At 46.6% G+C, this 24,004-nt stretch overlaps 1 protein-coding gene across 1 annotated transcript in view; it reads left to right on the plus strand.

The window, feature by feature from the left end:
- Nucleotides 1–21,822, plus strand: part of RPA1 (replication protein A1) — a 165,039-nt gene extending 143,217 nt beyond the window's left edge. Inside the window, exon 17 of the mRNA XM_082246769.1 lies at nt 21,512–21,822. Coding sequence (XP_082102895.1) covers nt 21,512–21,622 — 111 coding nt within the window. The 3' untranslated portion in view covers nt 21,623–21,822. The remainder of the gene's footprint in view (nt 1–21,511) is intronic.
- The last annotated feature ends 2,182 nt before the right edge of the window (nt 21,823–24,004 follow it).

The raw sequence follows: 24,004 nt of genomic DNA on the forward strand, positions 1-24,004 counted from the left end.
TTAACCCCTTCACTACCAGTGTATTTTTACAGTAACAGTGCATATATATAGCACTGATTACTGTAGAAATGTCACTGGTAACCCCAAAAGTGTCAAAAATGTCAGTCAAGGGTCCGATCTGTCCGCCGCATTGTCGCAGTACCGCAAAAAAAATCGCAGATCGCCGCCATTACGCGTTAAAAAAAAAACAACAAAAATGACAAAAATCTTTCCCTTTGTTAGTAAACGCAATAACTTTTGCGCAAACCAATCAAAATACGCTTTTTGCGATTTTTTTTTTTTTACCAAACATAGGTAGCATAAAACAAATTGGCCGAAAATATTAAAAAATTTAGATTTTTACATTTATTTTTGGGGGAATTTCATATAAAAAAAAAGGGAAAAATGTTGCTATTTTTGCAAAATTTACGCTCTTTTTTTGTTTATAGCGCGTGATCAAAAAATCGCACAGGTGATCAAATACCGCCAAAAGAAAGCTCTGTTTGTGGGAAAAAAAGGACGCCAAATTCGTTTAGGTACAGCGTCGCACGACCGCGCAATTGTCCGTTAAAGTCACGCAGTGCCGAATCGCAAAATACCCCCTGGTCAGGAAGGGGGTAAAATCTTCCGGGGCTTAAGTGGTTAAAAGCACCTCTTGAGCTTTGTTCCTGCTGGTGGTCCCTGCTTTGCATCCTATTTTAGCTGTGACCTTACTTTGGTAAACACTGGATGGCTGGTCAAAGTCCCTTAATGAATCTGCTGCTGGGGTTTGTCCCTTGGTCATAGAATTCATGGAGCAAATAATTGCTACTTTAGGCTACAGTTGTGACAGCTGCTGAAGGGTTCCTGTCTCATTTTGCATGGGTCTCTTATCAATACACATTAGGAGGATACTTTGGCTAAAAAGTTGACTGCAGATACTGTGTCTAAAAAGCATGATCCGCATGGTATTCAATTGACAACATCTCTTCAGGTCAGCTCTGGATATCCTTATGAAGGATGCAACTGGAGGTGAGAGCACCCATCTTCTGCACAAAAAAACTAAGGAACAAATTGCAAAAGGTTTGTTCCCTTTCTATCATTTAGAAAATACCTTTTCTCTTACGTCCTCTGACAGTCGCCGCCCGATGGTATTAGCCTTCACTAATGGGTAATGGCATACTATGCAGGAGCAGGCTAGGCAGATAATTATCAAAAAAACGTTTGTACCTCAGCATGCCACTAAGGGGCCATCCCACAGCCATTACCAGAACCCAATCTGATATTACTTCAGTTTCAAGCTGCCTAGCTTCAGGAGCAGAGCTTTAGGTCTTTCCCTGCTAAGACCTAGCGTCTTGGCTTTCTTATATATTTTTTTTTCTGAATCAGCATCTGGTGCTGACTAAGGCCAAGGGTCCATTGTCGGCCTTGGCCGTCTTGTTTCAACAACCTTTGGCGTCGCTTTCTTTGGTCCGCACCTTCATTCAAGAGGTGCTGCATTTTCCTCACCCCGAGGGGAGCTCTCGTGCTTCCAGGGGACCTGAATTTAGTTTTTGTCAGTGTTACAATAAACCTCTCTTCGAGAACATCAGGGGGATGTCTCTGTCTGTGTTGTCACAGAAAGTTGCTTTTCTGGTGGTCATCACGTCGGCTTGCAGAGTGTCTGAATTGGCGGCCTTGTCCTGCCGCTCTTCTTATCTAGTACTTCATAGAGATAAGGTGGTTCTGCGACCGAGTCAATCTTTTCTTCCCACGGTTCTTTCTTCCTTTCACCTCAATGTGGATATCGTGTTGCCTTTGCTATGCGCACGGCCCAAGCATCCTAAGGAGTTTGCTTTTTCTGGATGTGATCCGGGCGGGCGGCCAAGGTCTACCTGTCCACCACGGAGTAGATTCGGCAGTCTGATTCTCTATTTGTTCTTCCTGAGGGACCTCGGAAGGGATCGGCCGTCTGCGCGGCTACCATTTCTAAATGGATCAGACAGGTGATTGTTCAGGCCTATTCCATCAAGGGTCAGGTTCCTCCTTTCCCGGTAAAGGCTCATTCTACTCGAGCCGTTAGTGCCTCTTGGGTCTGTGGCACAGGTGTGCAAGACTGCGACATGGTCGTCAGTGCACACTTTAACAAAGTTTTACAAACTTGACGTTTTGGCATCTTTGGATGCTTCTTTTGACCGCAAAGTTTTGAGTGCGGCAGTTGTTTAAGGGGACATTGTTTTTAATGTCTTTCCTTGTTGGGGTGTTTTTTCTGGGTTTGTTAGTTTTTTACTGTTGGCTCAGATTGTTATTAGCCTGGTTATTTGCGTTACCTTCTTATCTGGTTGCGTTGATTTCCCACCCCTCATACCTGCACTGCTTTGGGACGTCCCATTAGTGAAGGCTAATACCATCGGGCGGCGACTGTCAGAAGACGTAAGAGAAAATAGAATTTTTGTAAGAACTTACCGTAAAATAATTTTCTGAGTCCTCTGACAGTCGCCTCCCCCACCCCTCTGGTTTTTGGATCTGGGGGTGGTTGCCTTCTGGTACTGCTTGCTACGAAACCGAAGTAATATCAGATTGGGTTCTGGTAATGGCTGTGGGATGGCCCCCTAGTGGCGTGCTGAGGTACAAAAGTTTTTTTTTTGTATTAACCTGATTAACTATCTGCCTAGCCTGCTCAAGCAGAGTGCGCCATTACCCATTAGTGAAGTACCATCGGGCGGCGACTGTCAGAGGACTCCGAATTTTTGTAAGAACTTACCGTAAAATTATTTTCTCTATTTTTTTTAGTTTCTCCACCCACAAGTTCTGGAGCGCTAAGTCCACCAAATTCTCAGACACTTTTCTCTACATAACGTTCTGTCCTCAGTTTTACACATTTGGGAGGATGTTTGTCTGCTAAATTGGTTGTAAACCTCTGAAATGAAAAATGAACAAAGCATATCCTTCCCTAGTGTGTACTTGCCTCAATCCAAAGCACCAAGTGTCGTGTCTCTCCACTGTCGCCTTCCTCTATTTGCACATGTCAATTTCTACTAGTTATGTTGACACCAGACCTCTTCGGAGAAGGCCCCCTCTCCTCCAGTCAACGGTAGGTCATTAACTGCTTCAGCTGTCTGTGTTTCCCTATGGGTGTGTAGTGGGTTGTGTTCTTTCTCTTCATCCTGGCCTCAAGTTACACTGAGCTCTGCTTATTATTCTGTGCAGTGCATGACGTCCGATCCCGCCTCCTACATTTGAGAAAAGGCCTTTCATATGTGTTTTAAAAGGCTGCAGAAGAGACACTACTGATAAACACACAAATTATGTAGAAAGCTTTGCTTCATTTGTGTATCACGAGGCTGGTCGCTATAGTGGGTATATAAGTGTTTACTGCCACCTTAACCTTTACAGACACTTTGACCTCTTACATCTTAGAGGGCTTCAAACTGGAGTTTTGCACCATGCCCCCTTTATTTCTCACCTGCAACCTTCCTGTATCACCACGAAAATTAACAGATCCTCCACTGAGCCTTCCTGGGTCTTCTAAATCAAGGTGTCAATACCCCAGGTCCTGTGGCAGAATGTTTTCAGGGCCTCTACTGCGATGTGTTCCCAAATCCAACAGGGGCATCTGCTCCATCTTTGATCTCAAAGCACCTAATCTCTAAATTCAAGCTCAAATTTTTTTCATGGAGCCCACTAGATCTGTCAATACCCAGGGCACTTTGTAAATTTTATGGACTTCCAGATTGCATACCTGCATTGGCATTTCCAACGCTTTGCTGTGGATTTCCTACACTGCCAGTTTGCTTCCCTGCCCTTCGGTCTTTTGTCTGCACTTCAATTTTTCACCAAGGTGCTGGCTTTAGTACTAGCCTTGCTGTGCTCTTGTAGCATCCTCATTGTGGGATACTTAAATGACCTCCTGTTGAGGGAACAGTTGGTGTAGTCTGTCAGAAATGTTGCCATGACTGTCTAGACATTACAACTATTTGAATGGATCCTTAACCTTTTAAAATCGTTCCTGGAATTGACTGAAGTATCGGTGTCTAGTCCTGGGCATGGCACAGGCCAGAGTGTTTACCTCAAACAGAACCTATAGACACTGATTCCAGATCCGAACTTTGCAGTTCAACAGCAGCCTGACTCTGCTCTAGCATGAGAGCTCTGGGTCTGAGGGTAGCCTATTTTGAGGGAGCCCAATTTCCCTAGTTTCAGTCCGGACTGCTAACACCTAATCGGTCATTGTGGGAAAAGTCTAATCTATGGACAGCCAAATTTGGTTGGCACAGAGGACCAGGTCTTTCCTGGCTTGGGAGATGATGGTTTGGTCACTCATTGAGATCAATGTACCCTGATTTCTGCATTTCCTTTCTATAAAATTTCTTCCTTTTCTGCTGGCAGGATAGAGATGGAGGGTGTTCCAGTGATCTTTGTTTCTCCAGGTAGATGTGGTACCTGGCAGCTCCTGGTGGAGGATTTGTTCACACTACTAGAACATTTAGATCTTCTGTCCAAAGCACCAATATACCACCTTGCTTTATAGTCACTGGGTTTCACATGTAACTATTGAAGCCTAAGTTCCCGAGATACCAGGGCATCTCTAAATCGGCAATTCCTACATTGCTTAAAGGTCTGTTTTGAGATTTGTGGGTATATAATACCTGGTGTTTTATCGCCAAAGTAAATACCTTAGGAGTTTCTTACATGGCTGGTAGGGTTAAGACACTAGTCCATCCAGTTTAACCAGTGTGGGTGTGTGCATGTGTTTGTCAATACTACCCATATCCCTGTATATTGCACACTCCCCACTGACACCACCACTTATGGAAGGGAGTTCCATATCCTTGAGGCTCTGACAGTAAAGAATCCTCAGTGCAGTTTAACCACCTCCCACCCGGCCAATGTACATATACGACCGAGTGGGAGCTTCCTCCTTCTGAGTGGACGCTCAGGAACGTCCTGCAGAAGGAGGGAGATGCACGTGCAGCTGCGCGATCCCGGTGTGCCTGTGTCCCCTGGTGACATGATGGTGTTCCATGAGAATTACCTACCCGTGAGAAAAACCTACCCCTCGTCACTTCCGGTGTACGGCACTGTATGTAATGCAGCGGTTACATTAAAACAGCTGTGCTGCAATATGAGTCATCTCCACTCCTGTCCCTGTCACTTCCCTGATCTCGGCAAGTAAATATAAATGCGGCGGCGGGTGTATGAAAACATAAATAACGGAGCTGAGAGCCGCTTTTATATTTACTAGCCAAGATCAGGGTAGTGACAGGGACAGGAGTGGAGATGACTCGTATTGCAGCACAGCTGTTTTAATGTAACCCCCGCGTGGGTATGTTTTTTTCACGGACACCGTGATCTCTTCATACTAGTGCGCATGCGCACTAGTCTGATCCTCATCTGTTCCATTACGTATCCGGGGCTGTGAGCATGCGCACTGCTGCGCTGCTCAGCTGTTCCTGGCCGGAAGTGACGAGGGTAGGTTTTTCTCACGGGGTAGGTAATTCTCGCGTTACAACGGCCGTGTCCAATCAAAGCCGTCATGTGATGTAAATAGAGACGTTGTCACGGTGATCAGCTCTGCTTCTCCTCACACAGTGCGGAGAAGGAGAGCGGATCGGTGCTGGCAGGTGGCGATTAGTGAGTATAGAGCTGTTTTACTGCTCTTTACTCACTGATCACCCTGTACTAGTGCCCCCAAAAGTTTCCCCAACCAGTGTCCCCAAAAGTTTCCCCAAACACAGTGCCCCCACAATAAAACACCTGTCAAACATCTGTCCCAGTGAACATCTTCCACATCTGTCCGTGATCATCTGGTGCACATCTGCCCCATCTGTCCGTGATCATCTGGTGCACATCTGCCCCATCTGTCCGTGATCATCTGGTGCACATCTGCCCCATCTGTCCGTGATCATCTGGTGCACATCTGCCCCATCTGTCCGCGATCATCTGGCGCACATCTGCCCCATCTGTCCGTGATCATCTGGCGCACATCTGCCATATCTGGTGCACATCAACTGGCACATCAACTGCCACATGTCGTCGTCTGGCGCACATCTGCCACATGTCCGTGAACATCTGGGGCACATCTGTTCATGATCACCTGGCGCAGATTATCTGCCACATCTGGTGCACATCAACTGCCACAGATGTCTGTGATCTTCTGGCGCACATCTGCCACATATGTTCATGATCATCTGGCGCAGATTATCTGCAACATCTGGCGCACATCTGTCGGTGATCTTTAGATTTACCAAAACCATGTGATATAGGGTCAAACCTAAACACTTTCAATGTGTATGAAATCTGGCAGGCCCTTGCACTACATAGTTTAAGGTAAATCTAAAGGAAATTGAATAAGAAAATTGTATAGTGTATGGCCAGCTTAAGACTGCTTGCTGCAAAATTGAGGCATGCTGGTTGGTAGTAGGAGGAGTTATCGTGGGCTTTTTATTTATTTTTTTGCGGTTGTCCAAACCTTCTCTAGGTAGCAGTATAGCCCCAAAGATAAGTGATTTTCTGTGTTCCTTAATAGACTCCAAGAAAAGGCAGCACAAAAATTCTGCCTGTATAGTACACTGGTACAGCTTAAATAGTGACCTCCATAAGTTTAAATAAAATGCTTGCAAGTGAAACCCAAGACTGGATAGTCTAATTTTTATATTTAAGCAGCCTGTTTATTCAGTCGAGGAGTAGGTATGTACTTTAAAAAGTCAGTTATCATGTTTTAAAGTAGAACTTTATTTTTAAAAAAAAAATGCTAGCAGGAAGGCTTTCAACAGCATGGCTTGTTCCTTCTGCATGTAAACTTCTTCACAATATACGGTGAGCCGCACATGTGCAACTCGGTGTACATGCCTTGATGCCCACAACAGATTGCCTCCTATGCACACGTGCTGGGGTTTTCACCCCTTACAGGCCAATCAAGATAGCCAAAGAGGCTGAACTCAGAAAAGGCCTGGGACATTACATTACTGGTTGGGAAGGTGAATATTGCAGGCTATTTCTTTTTTATGTATGTTTGGTTTCCTGATTTTTTTTTTTGGGGGGGGGGGGGGGGGTTTGTACACACATACTCACACTCTGAGCTTTTTCTACACTCTGCTTAGTGCTGCAGTCTTCCTCCAGGTTCTTTGTAGCCCCTTTGCGACTACATGTGCATGCTCCAGTGCCAGATTTCTTCAAGTTACGGTGATGGAACACACCTACACATTGTGTTTAGACATGGTCACTTGTCTTCATCTGGAGCACACATGACAGGGTTACAATGCAAGAGCACATGCAGGAAAATGTCATCCTGAAACTGGAAGTGCCTGGACAAGGTCTGCAATGCCAGGATTTTTTATTAAATGAAGCTGCAGATTTAAAAAAAGATTAAAACCTGTTAAAAGTTTAACTAGGATTTTAATGATTGGGTTTAATCAAATTTTAGGTCTTTAAGTCTTTTGCCTCGGACAGACAGTAAAATTATAACTCCTGGGTCTCTGCATCAAAAGTCATTGGATCTGAAGCACAACCAAGCAAAAGATTTTTTTTTTAGAATGTCTTCAGCAAGAGGAACCCTATAGACCAACTGTAGAGTAAATCGTAGTAAACTTTCAGGTCACAAGCCCCTGGGACCAGGCTTTGCTGTATATTTTTTTTTTTTTTATCCCCCAAACCACAGGAGGACACAACTCTAGTTTTACACCTATCTGGTTCGCCAGCTGTTGCTCTGTTATATATATGTGGAAACTCTTCATTCTAATAATCCATGTGAGCAGGAGTGCTCTGTGCCCTTTTAAGACCTCCAGTATCTTGCCCGTTACTCTCAATTAACCTGCAAACCATTATTTTAGGTTTGTGTGAGGTAATTGTGCTCTTGATGGGATTACATTACAAAATGAGGACTGCGTTTCACAAAACCTTGTAATATAATAAAGGGGGCAGAGCTATACATCAATTATACCTACCAAACTGTGCTGCTACAACTCCCATGTGCTGACACAAAAGCCTTTATTTTATAACATGCCTACTAGTTATGTGGCTCCCACTGCTCTCTTGTTAAATCTCTGGAAAACAAAGTGCTTCTCAACTACACATTAAATGTGAACAATCTGGGCTCTTGTTTTATGTGATGTATAATTTTTGCAGGTTCAAATTCATTTTCTAATCTCTTTGTAACGCTGATTATTGAATATTTGCAGCATGAAGCATGAGTATATCGTTAACAGTGCAATCTGGCATCCTGAAGAGCTGCAGAAATATAATTCCCCTATTAACATTTGACCGATTTTAAAGATTTACATTGAGAATGGCATGACGCTATAAAATAATGTGAGCTGCTTTTAACGTACACTGCATTTTCGTTTGATTTAATGCCAGTGTTAATGGGGCAGAAATATTGAATTTGAGATCCAGACAAAAGTGTTTTTCTCTTTCGTTGTAATCGACGGACACAGCGCTCCATAAATCATAACTAGTGGGTTATATTCCCTCCTCCAGGAGTAGAACTAGGCAGAACAAAAAACACCTGACTACGCCCATGGGCCGTCCTCAGCTGGTATATAACCCCCCTCTCTGCTCTAGGTAATCAGTTTTAATCTGTCTAGTCAGGAGTAAGGACCTAGGCTCCCGGGTGCGATCTTTGGTCCTAGCAATTTTCTCCTTCCTTGCGTCTTTTTGGTTTTCTCTCCGGAGATCTTCAATCAACTGACGGGCTAGATCATCTAGATCCAGTTCTACCTCCTCCCCCCCCCCGTCCCCTCCCCAGCCAGAGAGCGCGTGCAGTTCACAGCTGTGCGCTAGGTCGGCTGTGACAGTCTCACGGACAGAGGCTGGGCTGCAAGTTAAACACCTCGCGGGGATCCTTTGGCCGACAGCTCCCCTACTTCGGTGGTGAGGAGTTTTGTCTGGAGAGTTACCTGAACCATGAAAGGGTAAGTATGGTCCTCCCTCTTCACTTTTGGTGGTTTTCTTCGGGGTGAAGGCAGGTAACCTCCACGGATGGTTGGACCTGCCTGCAGGTTCCCTCCTCCCATCCTTAAATCCCTCACTGAGCTGGACTTCCCCCACTCCCATTCCCCCCTGTCTGGACCTAGAGTCTGGTGGGGGTCCCAGGGCAGAGAATGCAGCAGGCACCCATGGGGTCTCCCCCACTATCCCCACTCTGTAAGGGTCCTGGGATAGTGTGTCCTGCCCTGGTAGTTTGGAGGGGTCCCAGTATAGGAGACCCCTAGGTGCATGCCCTGCTGTTTGCAGTGGGAGTATAGTGCAGGGAGGTCCCGGTGCAGAGTGCACAGCAGAGTCTCCCCTAAGCGTGTCCCCTTGCAGAGGGTGCAGGAAAGACCCTGGCAGCATGCTTAAGTGTTTGTAGATGATAGTGGCCATTTTCCTTTAGTCTGGCTGGTCTCCGGTTGGCGGCCATGTTTGTGTAGTCAGATGATGTCACGGGGGCCTTTTTCCCTTAGTCTGGGATATGCTGGAGACAACTGAAGCCTCATGGGGATGCCGAAGCCCTTTCTTTTCCTCAGTTTACTCTTCCTGTGCCAGGGACAAATGAATAGGGATATAGCGTCCATGATGATGGGTTCAAATTCTCGGTGCTCCTCTAGTTGGTAGGGTGAGTCTTTGTGGGTCATTTTTCTCTCTCTGCTGATAGGTACCCTGAGCCTTGAGGGGATCCTTTTAGTGGTGCCAAAATATCATTTTTGTACTGCAAGGTATTCCTTTCTGTATGGAGCCTCTGGATCACATCTCCCCAAACTGACCCCCTCATGGAGATGGCAGGTCCCTCGAAACCCCAGCTTTCCATGGTTGCACTGATGGCGGTCCTGCAGTCCTTAGTGTCCCGTGTGGAGGTGGCGTGTGGGCAAAGGCTCAGGAGGAAGCGTGCCTCGCCTTCCCCTGCTCAGTCTGTCTCATCTGGTTCTGAGCCGGATGCCGCCGTGTACGCGGCCTGTCCAGGGGGATTTAATATCACACCCCCTGATCCAGCCGATAGTGAGGATGATTCCTCCATGGTTGCAGCAGCGAATTACGCACTTATAATATATATATCATTTTTTTTTTTTTTTTTTTTCAAAATTGTTGCTCTTTTTTTTTGTTTATAGCCCAAAAGAATAATTGCACAGGTGATCAAATACCACCAAAAAGCTCTATTTGTGGGGAAAAAAGGACGTCAATTTTATTTGGGTACAGCGTCGCACGACCGCACAATTGTCCGTTAAAGTAACGAAGTGCCGAATCGCAAAATATGGACTGGTCATTAAGAGGGCAAATCCTTCCAGTCCAAAACTGGTAAAGGATCAGGCCAACAAGAAAGCGTAGGCTGTGGCACGCAACATGTTTACAATGGCTTGTTCAGCATTTGCGGCCAGTCATTGCCTCAGTCCTGGTATCTCAGACCCTAACTGAATGGGCCAGGCTTTTGCGCCTGGGGGGTGAGCAGGTCCTCGCTGCTTAATTTTAATTCAGTGAACTAGTTGGTTCATGGGCTGCAGTTTATTTGTGATGCAGCTTTAGATACAGCTTCTGTGCTGTCCAAACTTTGTTTCAGCGGTGGTGATTAGGCACATGCTGTGGCTTAAGAATTTGTCTGCAGACCAAGCCTCTAAGAAAGCTCTCATTGATCTGCCCTTTCAAGGCTATTGCTTGTTTGGGGCTACCCTGGATGACATCATTAAGGGTATTCCCGGAGGGAAGAGTACCTTCCTGCCGCAGTCAAGGAAAGAGAAGGAGCCTTGCCGCAGACGGGGTGTCGTCTTCAGCCCATAGAAAATGTTGTGCTCCTGGGACAGAGAATAAGGGAAATGGATCATTTAAATCTTCCCCGGGAGGTTCCAAGCATCCTTGGTCTGGTAAGCCTAGAGCTAGCTATTCTTGGACCAGCAGAGAAGACCCCTTCAGCATAAAGGTCTGCCCTCATCCGTTATTTGGTTGGGGAGACATCTTCACTGGTTTCTGGCCCAGTGGAAGTCCTTTGAGAGCATCAAGATTTATGAAATTTTTTTTTGGTCCTGAGACGTCTTGTACAGATTTAATTCCTGCAGAGGTTCAGGTAATGTCCGAACTACATAAGGTCCCTGCTATCCTTTTCCAGGGAATTGAATTACCTAGGTCTGATTTTAATTCTGGCCAGGGTGGTCTTTTTTCTCTGGACAAATTTCTGGAACCACAGGCTGTGATTCACTGGCTGCGGTCACACAGTTCTCTCCCGATTTTGCTTACAGATTCTGAGTCTGGTGGTATCCACCTTCAAGATAGTTCTGTTTGCACAGTCCTACATGCAGCTCCTTTAGCAGGTTTGGCTCCACAGGAGAATACCAAATTCTTCTGGCAGACGCCGCAGGTGTCCAAGGGCCACAGTAAGGCCAGTATCCGCCTCGGGCTCAGGCTTCTTCCGCAGTTCCTGCGAGGAATCAAGGGCAAGGATCTTTCAATCAGTCTGGTGACCATAAACATCCCTGGGGGGACTTCCTCTCAGAGAAGACCAGTTGTCCCATGGGCTAGCTGGTTTTAATGGCTTAGCTATTGAAAGCCAAGTACTGAGGGATAGAGGTTTGTCTGGATAAGTGATCCCTACTATGGTGAAGGCGAGGAAGTAGTCTTCCAGCAAGAAATAACATCCTACGTGGAAAGCGTACATTTCTTGGTGTGAGTCGATTGGCACTCATCCTTGATCCTTTTCTGTGGCTCGGATCCTAACGTTTCTTAAACAGGGCAATAATCCGATGTTGGCCTTGAGTACCATCAAGGGCCAGGTGTTTGCCCTGGCAATCTTTTTTCAGCGACCCCTAGCCATGCACTCTTTAGTTTGTACCTTCATTAAGGGGGTTTGACATGGCTCCACCTGTACGGTCTCTCTTGCTGCCATGGAATTTAAATTTAGTGCTTTCGGTTCTCCAGAAAACTCCATTTGAGAATATTCAGGAGATTCCCTTGTCTACATTATCCCAGAAGGTCACATTTTTGGTGGCTACTACCTCGACCCGCAGGGTATTGGAATTGGTGGCATTATCCTGTCGCAGTCCTTATTTGGTGGTCCATAGGGATAAAGTGTAAGGACAATGAGGTGGGTGGCGCTGCCTAAAAGATATTGTGGTATATTTGTAGTGGTGGTGATTGGGTGTTTGACACCATGGAAAAAATATATAGTAGATAATTGTATGGCAAACACAATTAGCATTAAATAGTATTAGTAATACAACAGTAACAATCAGTAATATAGCAGGTGCAATAAAGTGATAGTGATCGTGATATTGTAAAAAAACTGTAATAAAAATAAGGTGCTAGGTGGGCAACAGGTGACAAATTAAAGTACAGTAATATCCGGGAATAAATAAGATAAAATTGTGGTGAAAGATACAAAGTGACTCTGTGCTGGGTGAGTCCAATTATTCAATTGGCAATGATAAATTGAAATAACCTGGAATCTGCCTATATAAATGATGGATGTGAAACATATATGAGGCCATATCGTTTATATTGAATATATCATACTTATGGGAGAGCTGATCCAGGAATAACCTCTGAGGAGATCGGCACACAGGATTTACCCAGCTGAGGGAGTACCTCCTTTACTTCATGCTGGTTACCCCTGCAGGGGTGCTGAGCTCTGGTGAGTGCTGGGGATATTGAAAGGGGAGCACTGGTTTCCTCACCCGGCACATATACCTGGATCACCTCGGAAGTCACCCATCAATTTTTTCTGGAAGCCTCATTCACCAATTAACCACCTTATGGACTTTTATCAAATTTTTTATACATTTTTTATATTTTTATATTTCTTAAGTTTATAATCACAGCTTTCACTTATTGATTTACCTTGGCACATTTTTTTGAGAGATTGCATTTGGATCACTTTTAGTCAAATTATATTTACCTATTTATTTCAATTAATTTATCATTGCCAATTGAATAATTGGACTCACCCAGCACAGAGTCACTTTGTATTTTTCACCACAATTTTATTTATTTATTCCCGAATATTACTGTACTTTAATTTGTCACCTGTTGCCCACCTAGCACCTTATTTTTATTACAGTTTTTTTACAATATCACGATCACTATCACTTTATTGCACCTTATGCACCTGCTATATTACTGATTGTTACTGTTGTATTACCTATACTATTTAATGCTAATTGTGTTTGCCATACAATTATCTACTATATATTTTTTCTGTGGTGTCAACAACCCAATCGCCACCACTAAAAAATATACCACAATATCTTTAGGCAGCGCCCCCCCCCCCCCCACCTCATTATCCTTACATATATTTGAATATAGACGCAGACTATATTTTGAGGTAGGCTGCAGCCATCAACTATATCCATAAGCGCGGAATTTCCAATTCTTAATCATAGGGATAAAGTGGTTCTTTGTCCCTGTCCATTATTCCTGCTCAAAGTGGTCTCTGACTTCCATTTGAATGAGAACATTGTGTTGCCTCCCTTGTGCCCCAAGCCAGCTCATCCCAAGGAATTTGCTTTGCATACCTTGGATGTGGTTTGCGCGATTCGGGTGTATCTGGCAGCTGCTGAGTCCTTTTTGTGGTTACGGACCACCTCCAGATGAATCTGACACAGTGGCTCAGGCCTATTCCATTAAAGGTCAGGTTCCACCTTTCCCTGTCACGGCACATTCTACTTGGGTGCTGGATGCTTCTTCGGCCTTCCGTTATCAGGCATCAATATCGCAAGTTTGAAAGGTGGCCACTTGGTCGTCGGTGCATACCTTCACAAAATTATATAAGGTAGATACTTTGGCATCTGCGGATGCTTCTTTTGGCCGCAAAGTTTTGCAAGCTGCTGTTTAAGAGGGGCTGTTTCCTCTTGAGGGGTGTTTTACTTTAAACATATTTTTTCAGATAGGGCTCCTGTGACCCATGTTAAGGCTCCTGTGTCCTGATTAAGAGCTCTTATGTTCAGCCCTGGGTTATTTTCCCCTCCCCTCGTTTTCCATTTGGCACTGCTTTTAGACGTCCCACTAGTTATGATTTATGGAGCTATGTGTCCGTCGAACGAAAGAGAAAATGGGATTTTTGTACTTAGCGCAAAATCCATTTCTCTGAGTTAGACGGACACAGCGCTCGCCCCTCTATGAAGTTCTGATACTTCTAATACTGCTTGCTACTAAACTCATTAGTTAGAGCAGAGCGGGCGGTTATATACCAGCTGAGGATGGCCCATGGGTGTAGCCAGGTGTTTTTTTGTTCTGCCTAGTCCTACTCCTGGAGGAGAAGATATAACCCACTAGTTTTGATTTATGGAGCGCTGTGTCTGTCGAATTTAGAGAAATTATTTTACGGTAAGTACAAAAATAGAATACAGGGGTGAAAGTATCAGTGTCTTTGTCCCAGCTGGAAAGAATTCCCTTAAAAACTGAGAATAAGGGGAGATCTCACCAATGGCCATACACAGCAAGTTCAAATCCATATGAAGTTGAAAACTTTTTTTATTGTCAAATTTCCATAATAAAGCCAAAGGTTGGGTATGGATTTTTTGCATATTTCTGTTGATCCAGTTTGGACCAATATTAGTATTTCTGTGCCAAACCTGGCTGATCCGTGTGGAAGCTTGAAATTGCTGTAGTAGGCACAGCTACCACAGTTAACAATACTAGCTTCTGGGTCTCATGCAGATCGGCTGTCTTACTGCATATTGAACACAAGGGGGTCAATTGGTCAGTCCAAATTGCCCACCCTGGTAAACACATTAAACCTACCAGGGTTTTTTTTTTTTAATATATATATACTTTTCACAGGTTTTTTTTTTTCCAAAGAAAATCTGTACTAAGATAAATGTGTCAACTACTTTTCTCTTACGTCCTCCGACAGTCGCCGCCGCCTCTAAGTCATCACAATGGGGTATTGTCCACCTGTCCGTAGGACCAGCTAGGCATATAGACTTAGTCAAAAGACAAAAAGCATTAGCATATACACACCCACGGGGGCTGTCCCATCTGGCCAATACCCCCCCTGCATCACCACTCCCAACTCAGTTTTAATCTGCCTAGCATCAGGACTAGTTAGGCTCTCCTTGTGCTTGGGCTTTAGTCTCAGCCTTCCTGATCTTTTATTTGATTTTCTTTGAAAATGTCAGTTTTTTTCTCTCACTTTACTAGCTGTTTATTTTGTCAGCTTTAGTGTTAGTTTAGTCTTCGGATGAAGATGGATCATGCGGTGCTGGGATTCGGACTGGCCGCCCTGGTTCTCCAGGGCACTGAGGGTCAGATGGACCCCCAGCCCGCCATTGAGCGTTCAGCTATGGTTCGCCCTGGCACTAAGAACGACCCATCCCTGTTCGATGCAGGGATGCAGCCGTGAGGTGGCTACCTCACAGGACTCGTCTGCGCTGCTGCAGCGTCATGTCCCTGGCTCACGGCACTCCCTGTCAGATGAGGACAGAGGTTTATCCGTGCATAGAGGCTTCCCCACGCCATCGGATACAGGTAAGTACTTTTCTGTGTGGGGCCTCTGTCTGGGATGGCAGTCTGTGTTGCTGTGTGTCCCCATGTCTGTGCCTGTGTGACTCCCTGTGCGATCCCTGCGGGGTTCGTTTTTGTACAGATATGTCTGATTGCTGGGGGTGCATGTTTGGGGGTACAGCCGTGTGTCTGGTGCCGCGACCGCTGCGGGCGAAAATTCGCGCGGTCCGCCATGTTTTTTGCTATGCACACTGTGTGGCCCCTCTGGGGCGAGTATACCGCTCGTTTTTGGCGCCATCCGCTGCCATTTTAGGGGCGGGAGAACGATCGGTTCGGCCGCATGTCGGCGGCCATTTTAGTGAAGCCTCCTATGCTTCCCTATGGGGCAGCCATTTTCCCTGAGGTCTGGCTTATAGCCAGCCCCTCCCAACAGCATTTCCTTTTTTCTCTGCGACAGCACAGGCACAGGTAGCAACGATCTGCGGGCTCTGCAGTGTATCCCTCTGTCTTCTTCTGCATACTGCTTCTGGCTCAGTTTTTCTTTCTCCTTTGGGGGTCTTCATTGCTGTGACAGTAGCGGTGGGCTGCGCACTCCGCAGCGCTATTTAAGGGGACAGTACACTGATTTTTTGCACTGTAATTTTTTACTGTATTGAGCCATGGATTCTCAGGAAAACAAGTTTCCTCCAGCTTTGGTGGGGGGCCCCAGTTCTCCTGTGGCCCCGCTGCGACCTGATCTGGCTGCTGTAGTTGCGACTTTAGTGGCAAATGTGGAAATGCTGATGTCTGAACGGGCTGCGAGAATACGGCCCAGGCTGTCTCTCTCTTCTGATTCAGATGGGGATATGGCTGATGCTGCTGCGAGCGTGCCCTTTTCAGGGTCCCGCTCATCCCTGGACCCCCCGGGGTCTGAGGGGGAGGCTGAAATTGAGGGTGTTGACACATCCTCCCCAAGGTCCCCTGATGAACGGGCGACCATGGATGAGTTGATTGTTTTCTGTAAAAGTAACTTTGCATTTAGAGGGTGAGCCCGATCCTCCGGGCATTGTGTCCTCTTTTGGGACGCGCAGAACCCGCAAGTCTGCGCAGGTTTTCCCTTGCCCAGCTGCTTTTCATTACACTGTTAATGAAATGTGGCGCATGTTAAAACGTCCGTTTCGTGGTGCCTAGTCGGTTCAAATCGCTTTATCCTTTTGCGCCGGCTACGGACTCGCGTTGGTGTGTGCCTCCACAGGTTGATCACACTGTGGCCGTGCTGAACAAGGCTACCTTAGTTCCTATTGAGGATACTCCGGTTTTCCGGGGTCTCACGGACCGGCGGTTGGAGTCTCTAGCCCGCCATGCCTATATGGTGGCGGGTTCGTTGCTCAAACCAGTTTTCGCGTCCGTTATGGTGGCTCAGGCGGTAGCTGATTGGATCAAGGTGCGTCGTAGCTGCCTGGTGTCTGATGACGTGCCGCATGCCCGACTGGAAATGGTGGATCAGGTCCACCAAGGAGTCATGTGTCTGTGTGATGCAGCCTTAAATGAGGCCCCCTTGGTGGCTCGCCTCTCGAGTGTCGCAGTGCTTAACCGGCGACTGATATGGCTGAAGAGCTGGTCGGCCGACCAGTCCTCACGGTGAACTGTTGCTGATTTTCCCTATGTTGGCTCTCGTCTTTTTGGCGAGGCGTTGGATACCCTGGTAAAAGGCGTCACGGGGGGCAAGAGCACTATACTGCCCCAGAACCCGAAGAACAAGTCCTTCCGAGGCAAGCGGGGTTCTGCGCCTAGGTCTAATCAGGGGTCCTTTCGTGCCTTTCGGAACCAATCCATGGGCAAGCCTTTCAAGGCCCAGGGCAACCAGAGGAAGCCCTGGGCGGGTAAGCAGAAAGCCGCCAATGCCGGCTCGGCGGGACACTCCGCCTCTGCCTGAATGGGCGCCCTCACCCGTTTCTGGGGTGGGGGGATGTTTGCGCGGTTTCCTCCAAACCTTGGCTGCTCCGGATATCGGACAGGTGGGTCCAGGAAATCGTTCGATCAGGATGCAAGGTCGAATTCCTTTCAAGGCCGGCAGACAGATTCTTTCCATCCAATCTCCATCTGCTTCCGGGGCGTCTGCAGGATTTGCATCGGGCGGTGCAGGACCTGCTTGCTCAGGGAGTGGTTGTCCCGGTGCCTCATCGGGACAGGTTTCGGGGTTTTTATTCGAATCTGTTCACTGTGCCCAGGAAAGTGGGCAAAGTGCGTCCTATTCTGGACCTGAAAGCACTGAACCGCTTTGTGCGAGTTCGAAGGTTTCGAATGGAGTCTCTCCTTTCGGTTGTGGCCTCCTTGAAGCGGGGAGAATTCCTGGCTTCGATAGATCTGAAGGATGCGTACCTGCACGTCCCCATTTTCGAGGGTCATCAGCGGTACCTTTGGTTTGCTATTGCAAAGGACCACTACCAGTTTGTGGCATTTCCTTTCGGTCTCGCTTCGGCACAAAGGGTGTTTACCAAGGTGTTGGTACCGGTCCTGGGCCTGCTAAGGGCCCAGGGCATTGCAGTCCTGGGGTACCTGGACGATCTGCTTCTGAGATCGAGAGCCAGCCAGGGCCTTGTGCGCGATCTGTCCATCATGGTACAGACGCTCCAGGAGTTCGGATGGACCGTCAACGTTCAGGAATCAGCGTTGTCTCCGTCGCTTCGCCTTCCCTATCGGGGAATGGTTCTGGACTTTGCTCAGGCAAAGGTATTCTTGCCGGAGGACAGCTCCGGACTTTGCGGGACGTACTCAGGTCCCTCGAACAATCCGTTCTCGTCACTCAGGACCTGCTTGCGGGGCCTGGGGTTGATGGTGTCGACCTTCGAGGCGATTCCCTTTGCCCAGTTCCACACGCGGGCTCTCCAGACGGAGGTCCTGGCCAGGTGGGACAGACTTCCTCAGTCCTTGGATCTGGATGTCTCCTTGAGTCGCCGGACCAGATTGACTCTTCTGTGGTGGATCCAGTCCCCGTCGGTGGCGGACGGCAAGTCCTTCCGCCCTGTGGTGTGGACAGTGGTTACCACGGACGCCAGCCTGTCGGGCTGGGGTGGAGTCCTGGGCATCCTATCTGCCCAGGGCACTTGGTCGGAGGAGGAATCCTTCCTCCCGATAAATGTACTGGAACTAAGAGCGATACATTCCGGGTGTGAAAAATTGGCAGACCGACTATCTGAGCCGCCAGACCCTGGACCAGGGGGAATGGTCCCTTCACCCGGAGGTCTTTGAGATGCTGTGTGCGAATTGGGGATCCCCAGATGTGGATCTGTTCGCATCCCGGCTACACCGAAAGGTGGAAAGCTTCGTGGCAAGAGCGCGCGATCCGTTGGCGGACGCCTCGGATGCGTTGGTGGCCTCTTGGCATCAGTATCGTCTGCTGTGCGCCTTTCCTCCGATTCAGTTGCTATCCCGGTTCCTTCGCAGATTGGCCTCGGAACCGCACATGGTGATTCTGGTGGCATCGGACTGGCCTCGCCGGTCCTGGTACGCAGACGTTGTTCGCCTGGCAGTGGCACCTTCGTGGCGCCTGCATCTGCGGGAAGATCTCCTGTCTCAAGGTCCGATCTTCCATCCTGCTTTACAGTCGCTGGCTTTAACGGCCTGGCTGTTGAGACCCAGGTCTTGAAGGACAAGGGTCTATCCTCTGAGGTTATTCCTACCTTGATCAAGGCTAGGAAATCTTCCTCTGGTAAGATCTATTACCGTACCTGGAAGGCCTACTTCACCTGGTGTGAGTGCAGGGGGTTTTCCCCTCGTTCTTACTCGGGGTCGAGAATCTTGGCTTTCCTCCAGTCTGGAGTGGATCAGCGCCTGGCGCTGGCCACAATAAAGGGCCAGGTGTCAGCACTGGCGGCCCTTTTTCCAACGCCCCGTGGCGTCTCGTTCCTTGGTGCGCACATTCATTCAAGGTGTGCGACATTTGGCTCCTCCCAGGAAGGAGCCTTTACCTCCATGGGACCTGAACTTGGTCCTGTCCGCGTTGCAGCGGGCTCCCTTTGAGTATATCAGGGAGATGTCGTTGCCTCTGCTGTCGAAGAAAGTTGCTTTTCTTGTGGCGATCACTTCGGCTCGCAGAGTGTCGGAGCTGGCGGCGTTTTCTTGCCGCTCCCCTTACTTGATAATTCACAGGGATAAGGTGGTTTTGCGGCCACCCCCATCCTTCCTTCTCAAGGTGATCTCGGATTATCACCTTAATGAGGACATTGTCCTGCCTTCGCTTTGTTCGAAGACATTACATCCAAAGGAGATTGCCTTGCATTCCTTCGATGTTGTCAGGGCGATCAGGGTTTACCTGTCGTCTACGGAGTCTTTTTGGAAGACGGATTCCCTCCTTGTCCTTCGTGAGGGACCTCGGAAGGGCATGGCTGCGTCCGCAGCGACTATTGCCAAGTGGATCAGACAGACCATTGAACAGACTTACGCCTTGACGGAACGGGTTCCGCCCTTCCCTGTTAGGGCGCCCTCTGCCAGGTTTTTGAGTACTTCCTGGACCTATTGGCATCGGGCCTCGGTGGCCCAGGTGTGCAAGGCGGCGACTTGGTCGTCGGTGCACACGTTTTTTCCAAGTTCTACAAAGTAGACGTTCTGGCATCAGCTGATGCTTCTTTTGGCCGCAAAGTTCTCAGTGCGGCTGTGCCATGATGGACCCTTGAGTTTTTTTCTCTGGGTCCCTGGCTGTTGGCATTTGCTTTCCTGGGCTGTTGCTCCTGTTGAGCTTGTTTTTTTTTTTCCTCTGTTGCCCAGTTGGTTCTTACAGTGCATGTAAGATTCCTTTCTCTGATGTGGGTACTGCGTTGCCTTTTCTACGGTTGCGTCTCCCACCCCTCATGTCTATACTGCTTTGGGACATCCCCATTGTGATGACTTAGAGGAGGCGGCGACTGTCGGAGGACGTAAGAGAAAACGGAATTTTTGTAAAATCTTACCGTAAAATTCCTTTCTCTGAGTCCTCTGACAGTCGCCGCCCCCGCCCCTCTTTTGTGGGGTTCTTATTACCTACTGCTATGCTACCAAACTGAGTTGGGAGTGGTGATGCAGGGGGGGTATTGGCCAGATGGGACAGCCCCCGTGGGTGTGTATATGCTAATGCTTTTTGTCTTTTGACTAAGTCTACATGCCTAGCTGGTCCTACGGACAGGTGGACAATACCCCGTTGTGATGACTTAGAGGAGGCGGCAACTGTCGCAGGACTCAGAGAAAGGAATTTTACGGTAAGATTTTACAAAAATTCCGTTTTTAAACTACACCTGCTATGACATACCGTAGCTGTCATTGCTGGGCATACTTGTCACTTGGCGTTTATGCTAACACGCTAGTTACAATTCGAACCAGAGGAAGAAAATATTGGGACCCAATCTAGTTCTATTTGATGAATAAAGGAATGTGGTGCTCTGATGGCTCACCCACAATAATCAATTCCTACACTTGCTACAATTCTTGAGTCATTGACCCAGAACAGGTATGCTGAGCAGGATAGTAAGCTAAATTATTCCAGATCAGAGCACTGAAGCCAGAGGTTTACCTTGGCAAGCCAGTCAACTAGAATTTTTTTTTTTTTTTTTTTTTATGGTCAGACTGTTTCTTTCAAGACCAGTTTACGTTTTGTATTATTTAGTCTAGTTACCTATGTAGTGCTGTCAATTTACACAGCATTTTACAGTTTGTAAGTTCCTTAAGGGCAGGGACTGATTTAAATGCACAATATAAGGTTCATAACTCACATTCATACTTACTGGGGCCTATTTGTAGAGAAGCAATTTAACCTTCCAACATGTCTTGCGTATGGAGAAACCCCAAGCAGGCACAGGGAGAATGTGCAATCTCCAGACAGGTAGTGCCATGGTTGGGATTCGAACCAACGACCCTAGTGCAGCTAGGAGGAAGTGCTGATCACTTAGCCACTGTGCTTTTATGTACCGTCAGTAAGGTGAAATGCGTGTTCATCCAGAGCACTGACATCAATGATTTCATTGATGGCTCTGACATTGTTTTGGGGCCACTGATTTTGTTAGCCAAGCAACTTGTTTTTTAGGTTTCCTATATTTCTGTAAGGTAATCATTTAAGAATGCCAACAAAACTTTTAAGAGATGAGTAAAAGCCTGCACTCTGTTTTAAAATATTCTGTTATAATTATATTGAGACTTTAATTCTTTTATTTTTCTTATACAGGATGAATCTCGTATCAAAGCCACAGCTATGGATGTAAAACCAGTTGATCACAAGGAATACTCAAGGCGGCTTATAATGAACATCCGGAAACTGGCTGCTCAGGGAGTCTGACATACCACCTTTGGAAACCTGTCATATCAAGAAGATACATTCTTCTTAGGTGTACATGTAAAACTGTAGAAATAGCGCTGAAGTCGTCCCTTCAAAACGCATAAGCTTCCCGTTGGTCCTGTCACCAAAATATTTTCTAGAATAGGTTAAGTTCCTTGCAAATTGGTGTGGTTTATTTCCTGATGGCTGCGGCTGTTTTTAGAAGACTGTTGCGGGTTCTGCTTGTTTCTCAGGCTAATACTACTGCGAATACGAGTTGTCCAAGCACTTATGTGACCTTGGTACCTTCCCCTACATCTACTGTACATAGGTTTATCTTATAACTCAAATGTGCTAAACTGAGCTTTCCTTCTCTTATGCTAATTCATACGAAAGCTTAATTACATTAAAACAGGACTTAATTAGCATTCTCAGAAGTAATTGGTTGCTGCTGAGAAGTCAGATGCCCACCCACAACCATGTTCTAACATTCTGAATAGTTCCATAAGCCGGTGGCTAATCAGGGGGCTTCCTCTCCCCATGTGAAGACCAAGAGCTTATTGCCGTCACTGTGCGGCTCTGTTTGCAGTGAGGAGATGTGCCATACAGTTTGCAAATGCTTGGAATGACAATATGGAGGAATTATTAATCAAAGACCTATCTTTTCTATCTGAAGACTTTCCTTCGGGGTTTAATAGACTGAGTCAGATGGTCCTGATATTAATCAAAATTGTCTCTTCTGAGAAGCTCTGATAAGCATTGACTCTCTGGCCCCTGGGGAAATCTGGCCAACTACAAAGCTTTGCTTTATTTTTCATTTAAATTAATATTGTGCTTTCTTACTCTCCTTTTTTTTCCGACAGTGTGTAATTGCAGAAGTTTGCTGTTTGTACATTCACAGCATTTCTCAATGTTTTCATTTGCTTTGTGTATTTTACTCCCCCCACCCCCCTTTTTTGTAATGGAATTGATCAGCACTGTTGTATAGGAGAAAAATATTCCTTATTTTTGGAGCTCAATAAAGTATGTTTTTTTTGCATGTGTTTTTTTTTTTTTTTTTCCCCCCCTCTATAAACCAGTTTCATCTGGACAGCAATCAATTTTCTCCTAAAAGGTACTGTCAAAATGAGACATGTGAAGCTGACATTTTCCAGTCTTATTACCATTTGCTTCTCTAAGATATGATTCTCAGCTTCCACTGTTTTCAAAGAGCTGAGGCAGCACTTTTTTTATGCTTTTATTGACATGTGCACAGCCCTCTGAAACCAAGCAGAAGTTAGCACTTGCTTAGAAAACCATAATTCTGCTAGCAGGACGCTTCAATAGTGGTTAGCTATTTGGAGTGTGTGAGACTTGATTATATTCACTGCATTTCTCCTCCCTCTGCAAGCTTACTTGGCCTTAGCAGTGTCATAGAAGTACAACTCACTGGTATGGCACTTCAGGAGTCCACAGCAATGGAGGCTAGTGCTGAAAATATGACAGTTTATTTTCTACTTCAACATTTTCAAACTTGTAATCTGTAGCACTCAAAGATCCATGATGGGTTCAAAATGTTTTGCAGTTAAAAAACATCAATGTGGTCTTGTTATAGTACAGAATATAGTTACAAAAATCAAATAAAACTTGTTTTCCTTCTCTGTGCCTGTATTAAGTAAACTAGCTACTGATATGAAAAGACCTGCCCTAAACTGAATGTTATGGGAGCAAATTAGGAGTCTGCATCACGTGGATGGCCTGTGCTGAAATAAAACAATAGATAATGTTTTAAAGAAATAGTAAAGGCTATATTTTTTTTTTTTTATTAGCCACTTTACGACCGCCCGCGCAGTTATACTGTGGCAGGCAGCTGCTCTTGCGTGAACCGCCGTAGGTATACGTTGGTCGCGCGAAGGCAGCTAGGGGGCGAGCGGGGAACTCGATGCATGGGGCAGGCGGCTCTGATTGCCGCCTGACACCCACGATCGTCCCCAGCTGAGAGAGAACAGTCAGCTGTTGTAAACACAGCTGGCCGTTCTTCTCCCTGGAATAATCATAGAGCCCCTGTGATCCTTCTATATAGGAACACAGGTCTCTTTGATCATTTCACAAGCCACGCCCCCCACAGTTAAAAACACTCCCCTAGGTACACATTTAACCCCTTAATCACCCACAATGTTAAACTCTTCCCTGCCAGTGTCATTATTACAGTAACGGTGCATATTTTTAGCACTGATTACTGTAGTAATGTCACTGGTCCCCCCAAAAGTGTCAATGTCAGGGGTCCAATCTGTCCGCCGCAATGTCGCAGTCCCGCAAAAAATCGCAGATCGCCGCCATTACTAGTTAAAAAAAAAAGACATAACTCTTTCCCGTAGTTGGTAGATGCGATAACTTTTGCGCAAACCAATCAAAATGCGCTTA

Source organism: Pelophylax lessonae (assembly GCF_965119305.1).
Source record: "Pelophylax lessonae genome assembly, chromosome: 2".
NCBI lineage: Eukaryota > Metazoa > Chordata > Amphibia > Anura > Ranidae > Pelophylax > Pelophylax lessonae.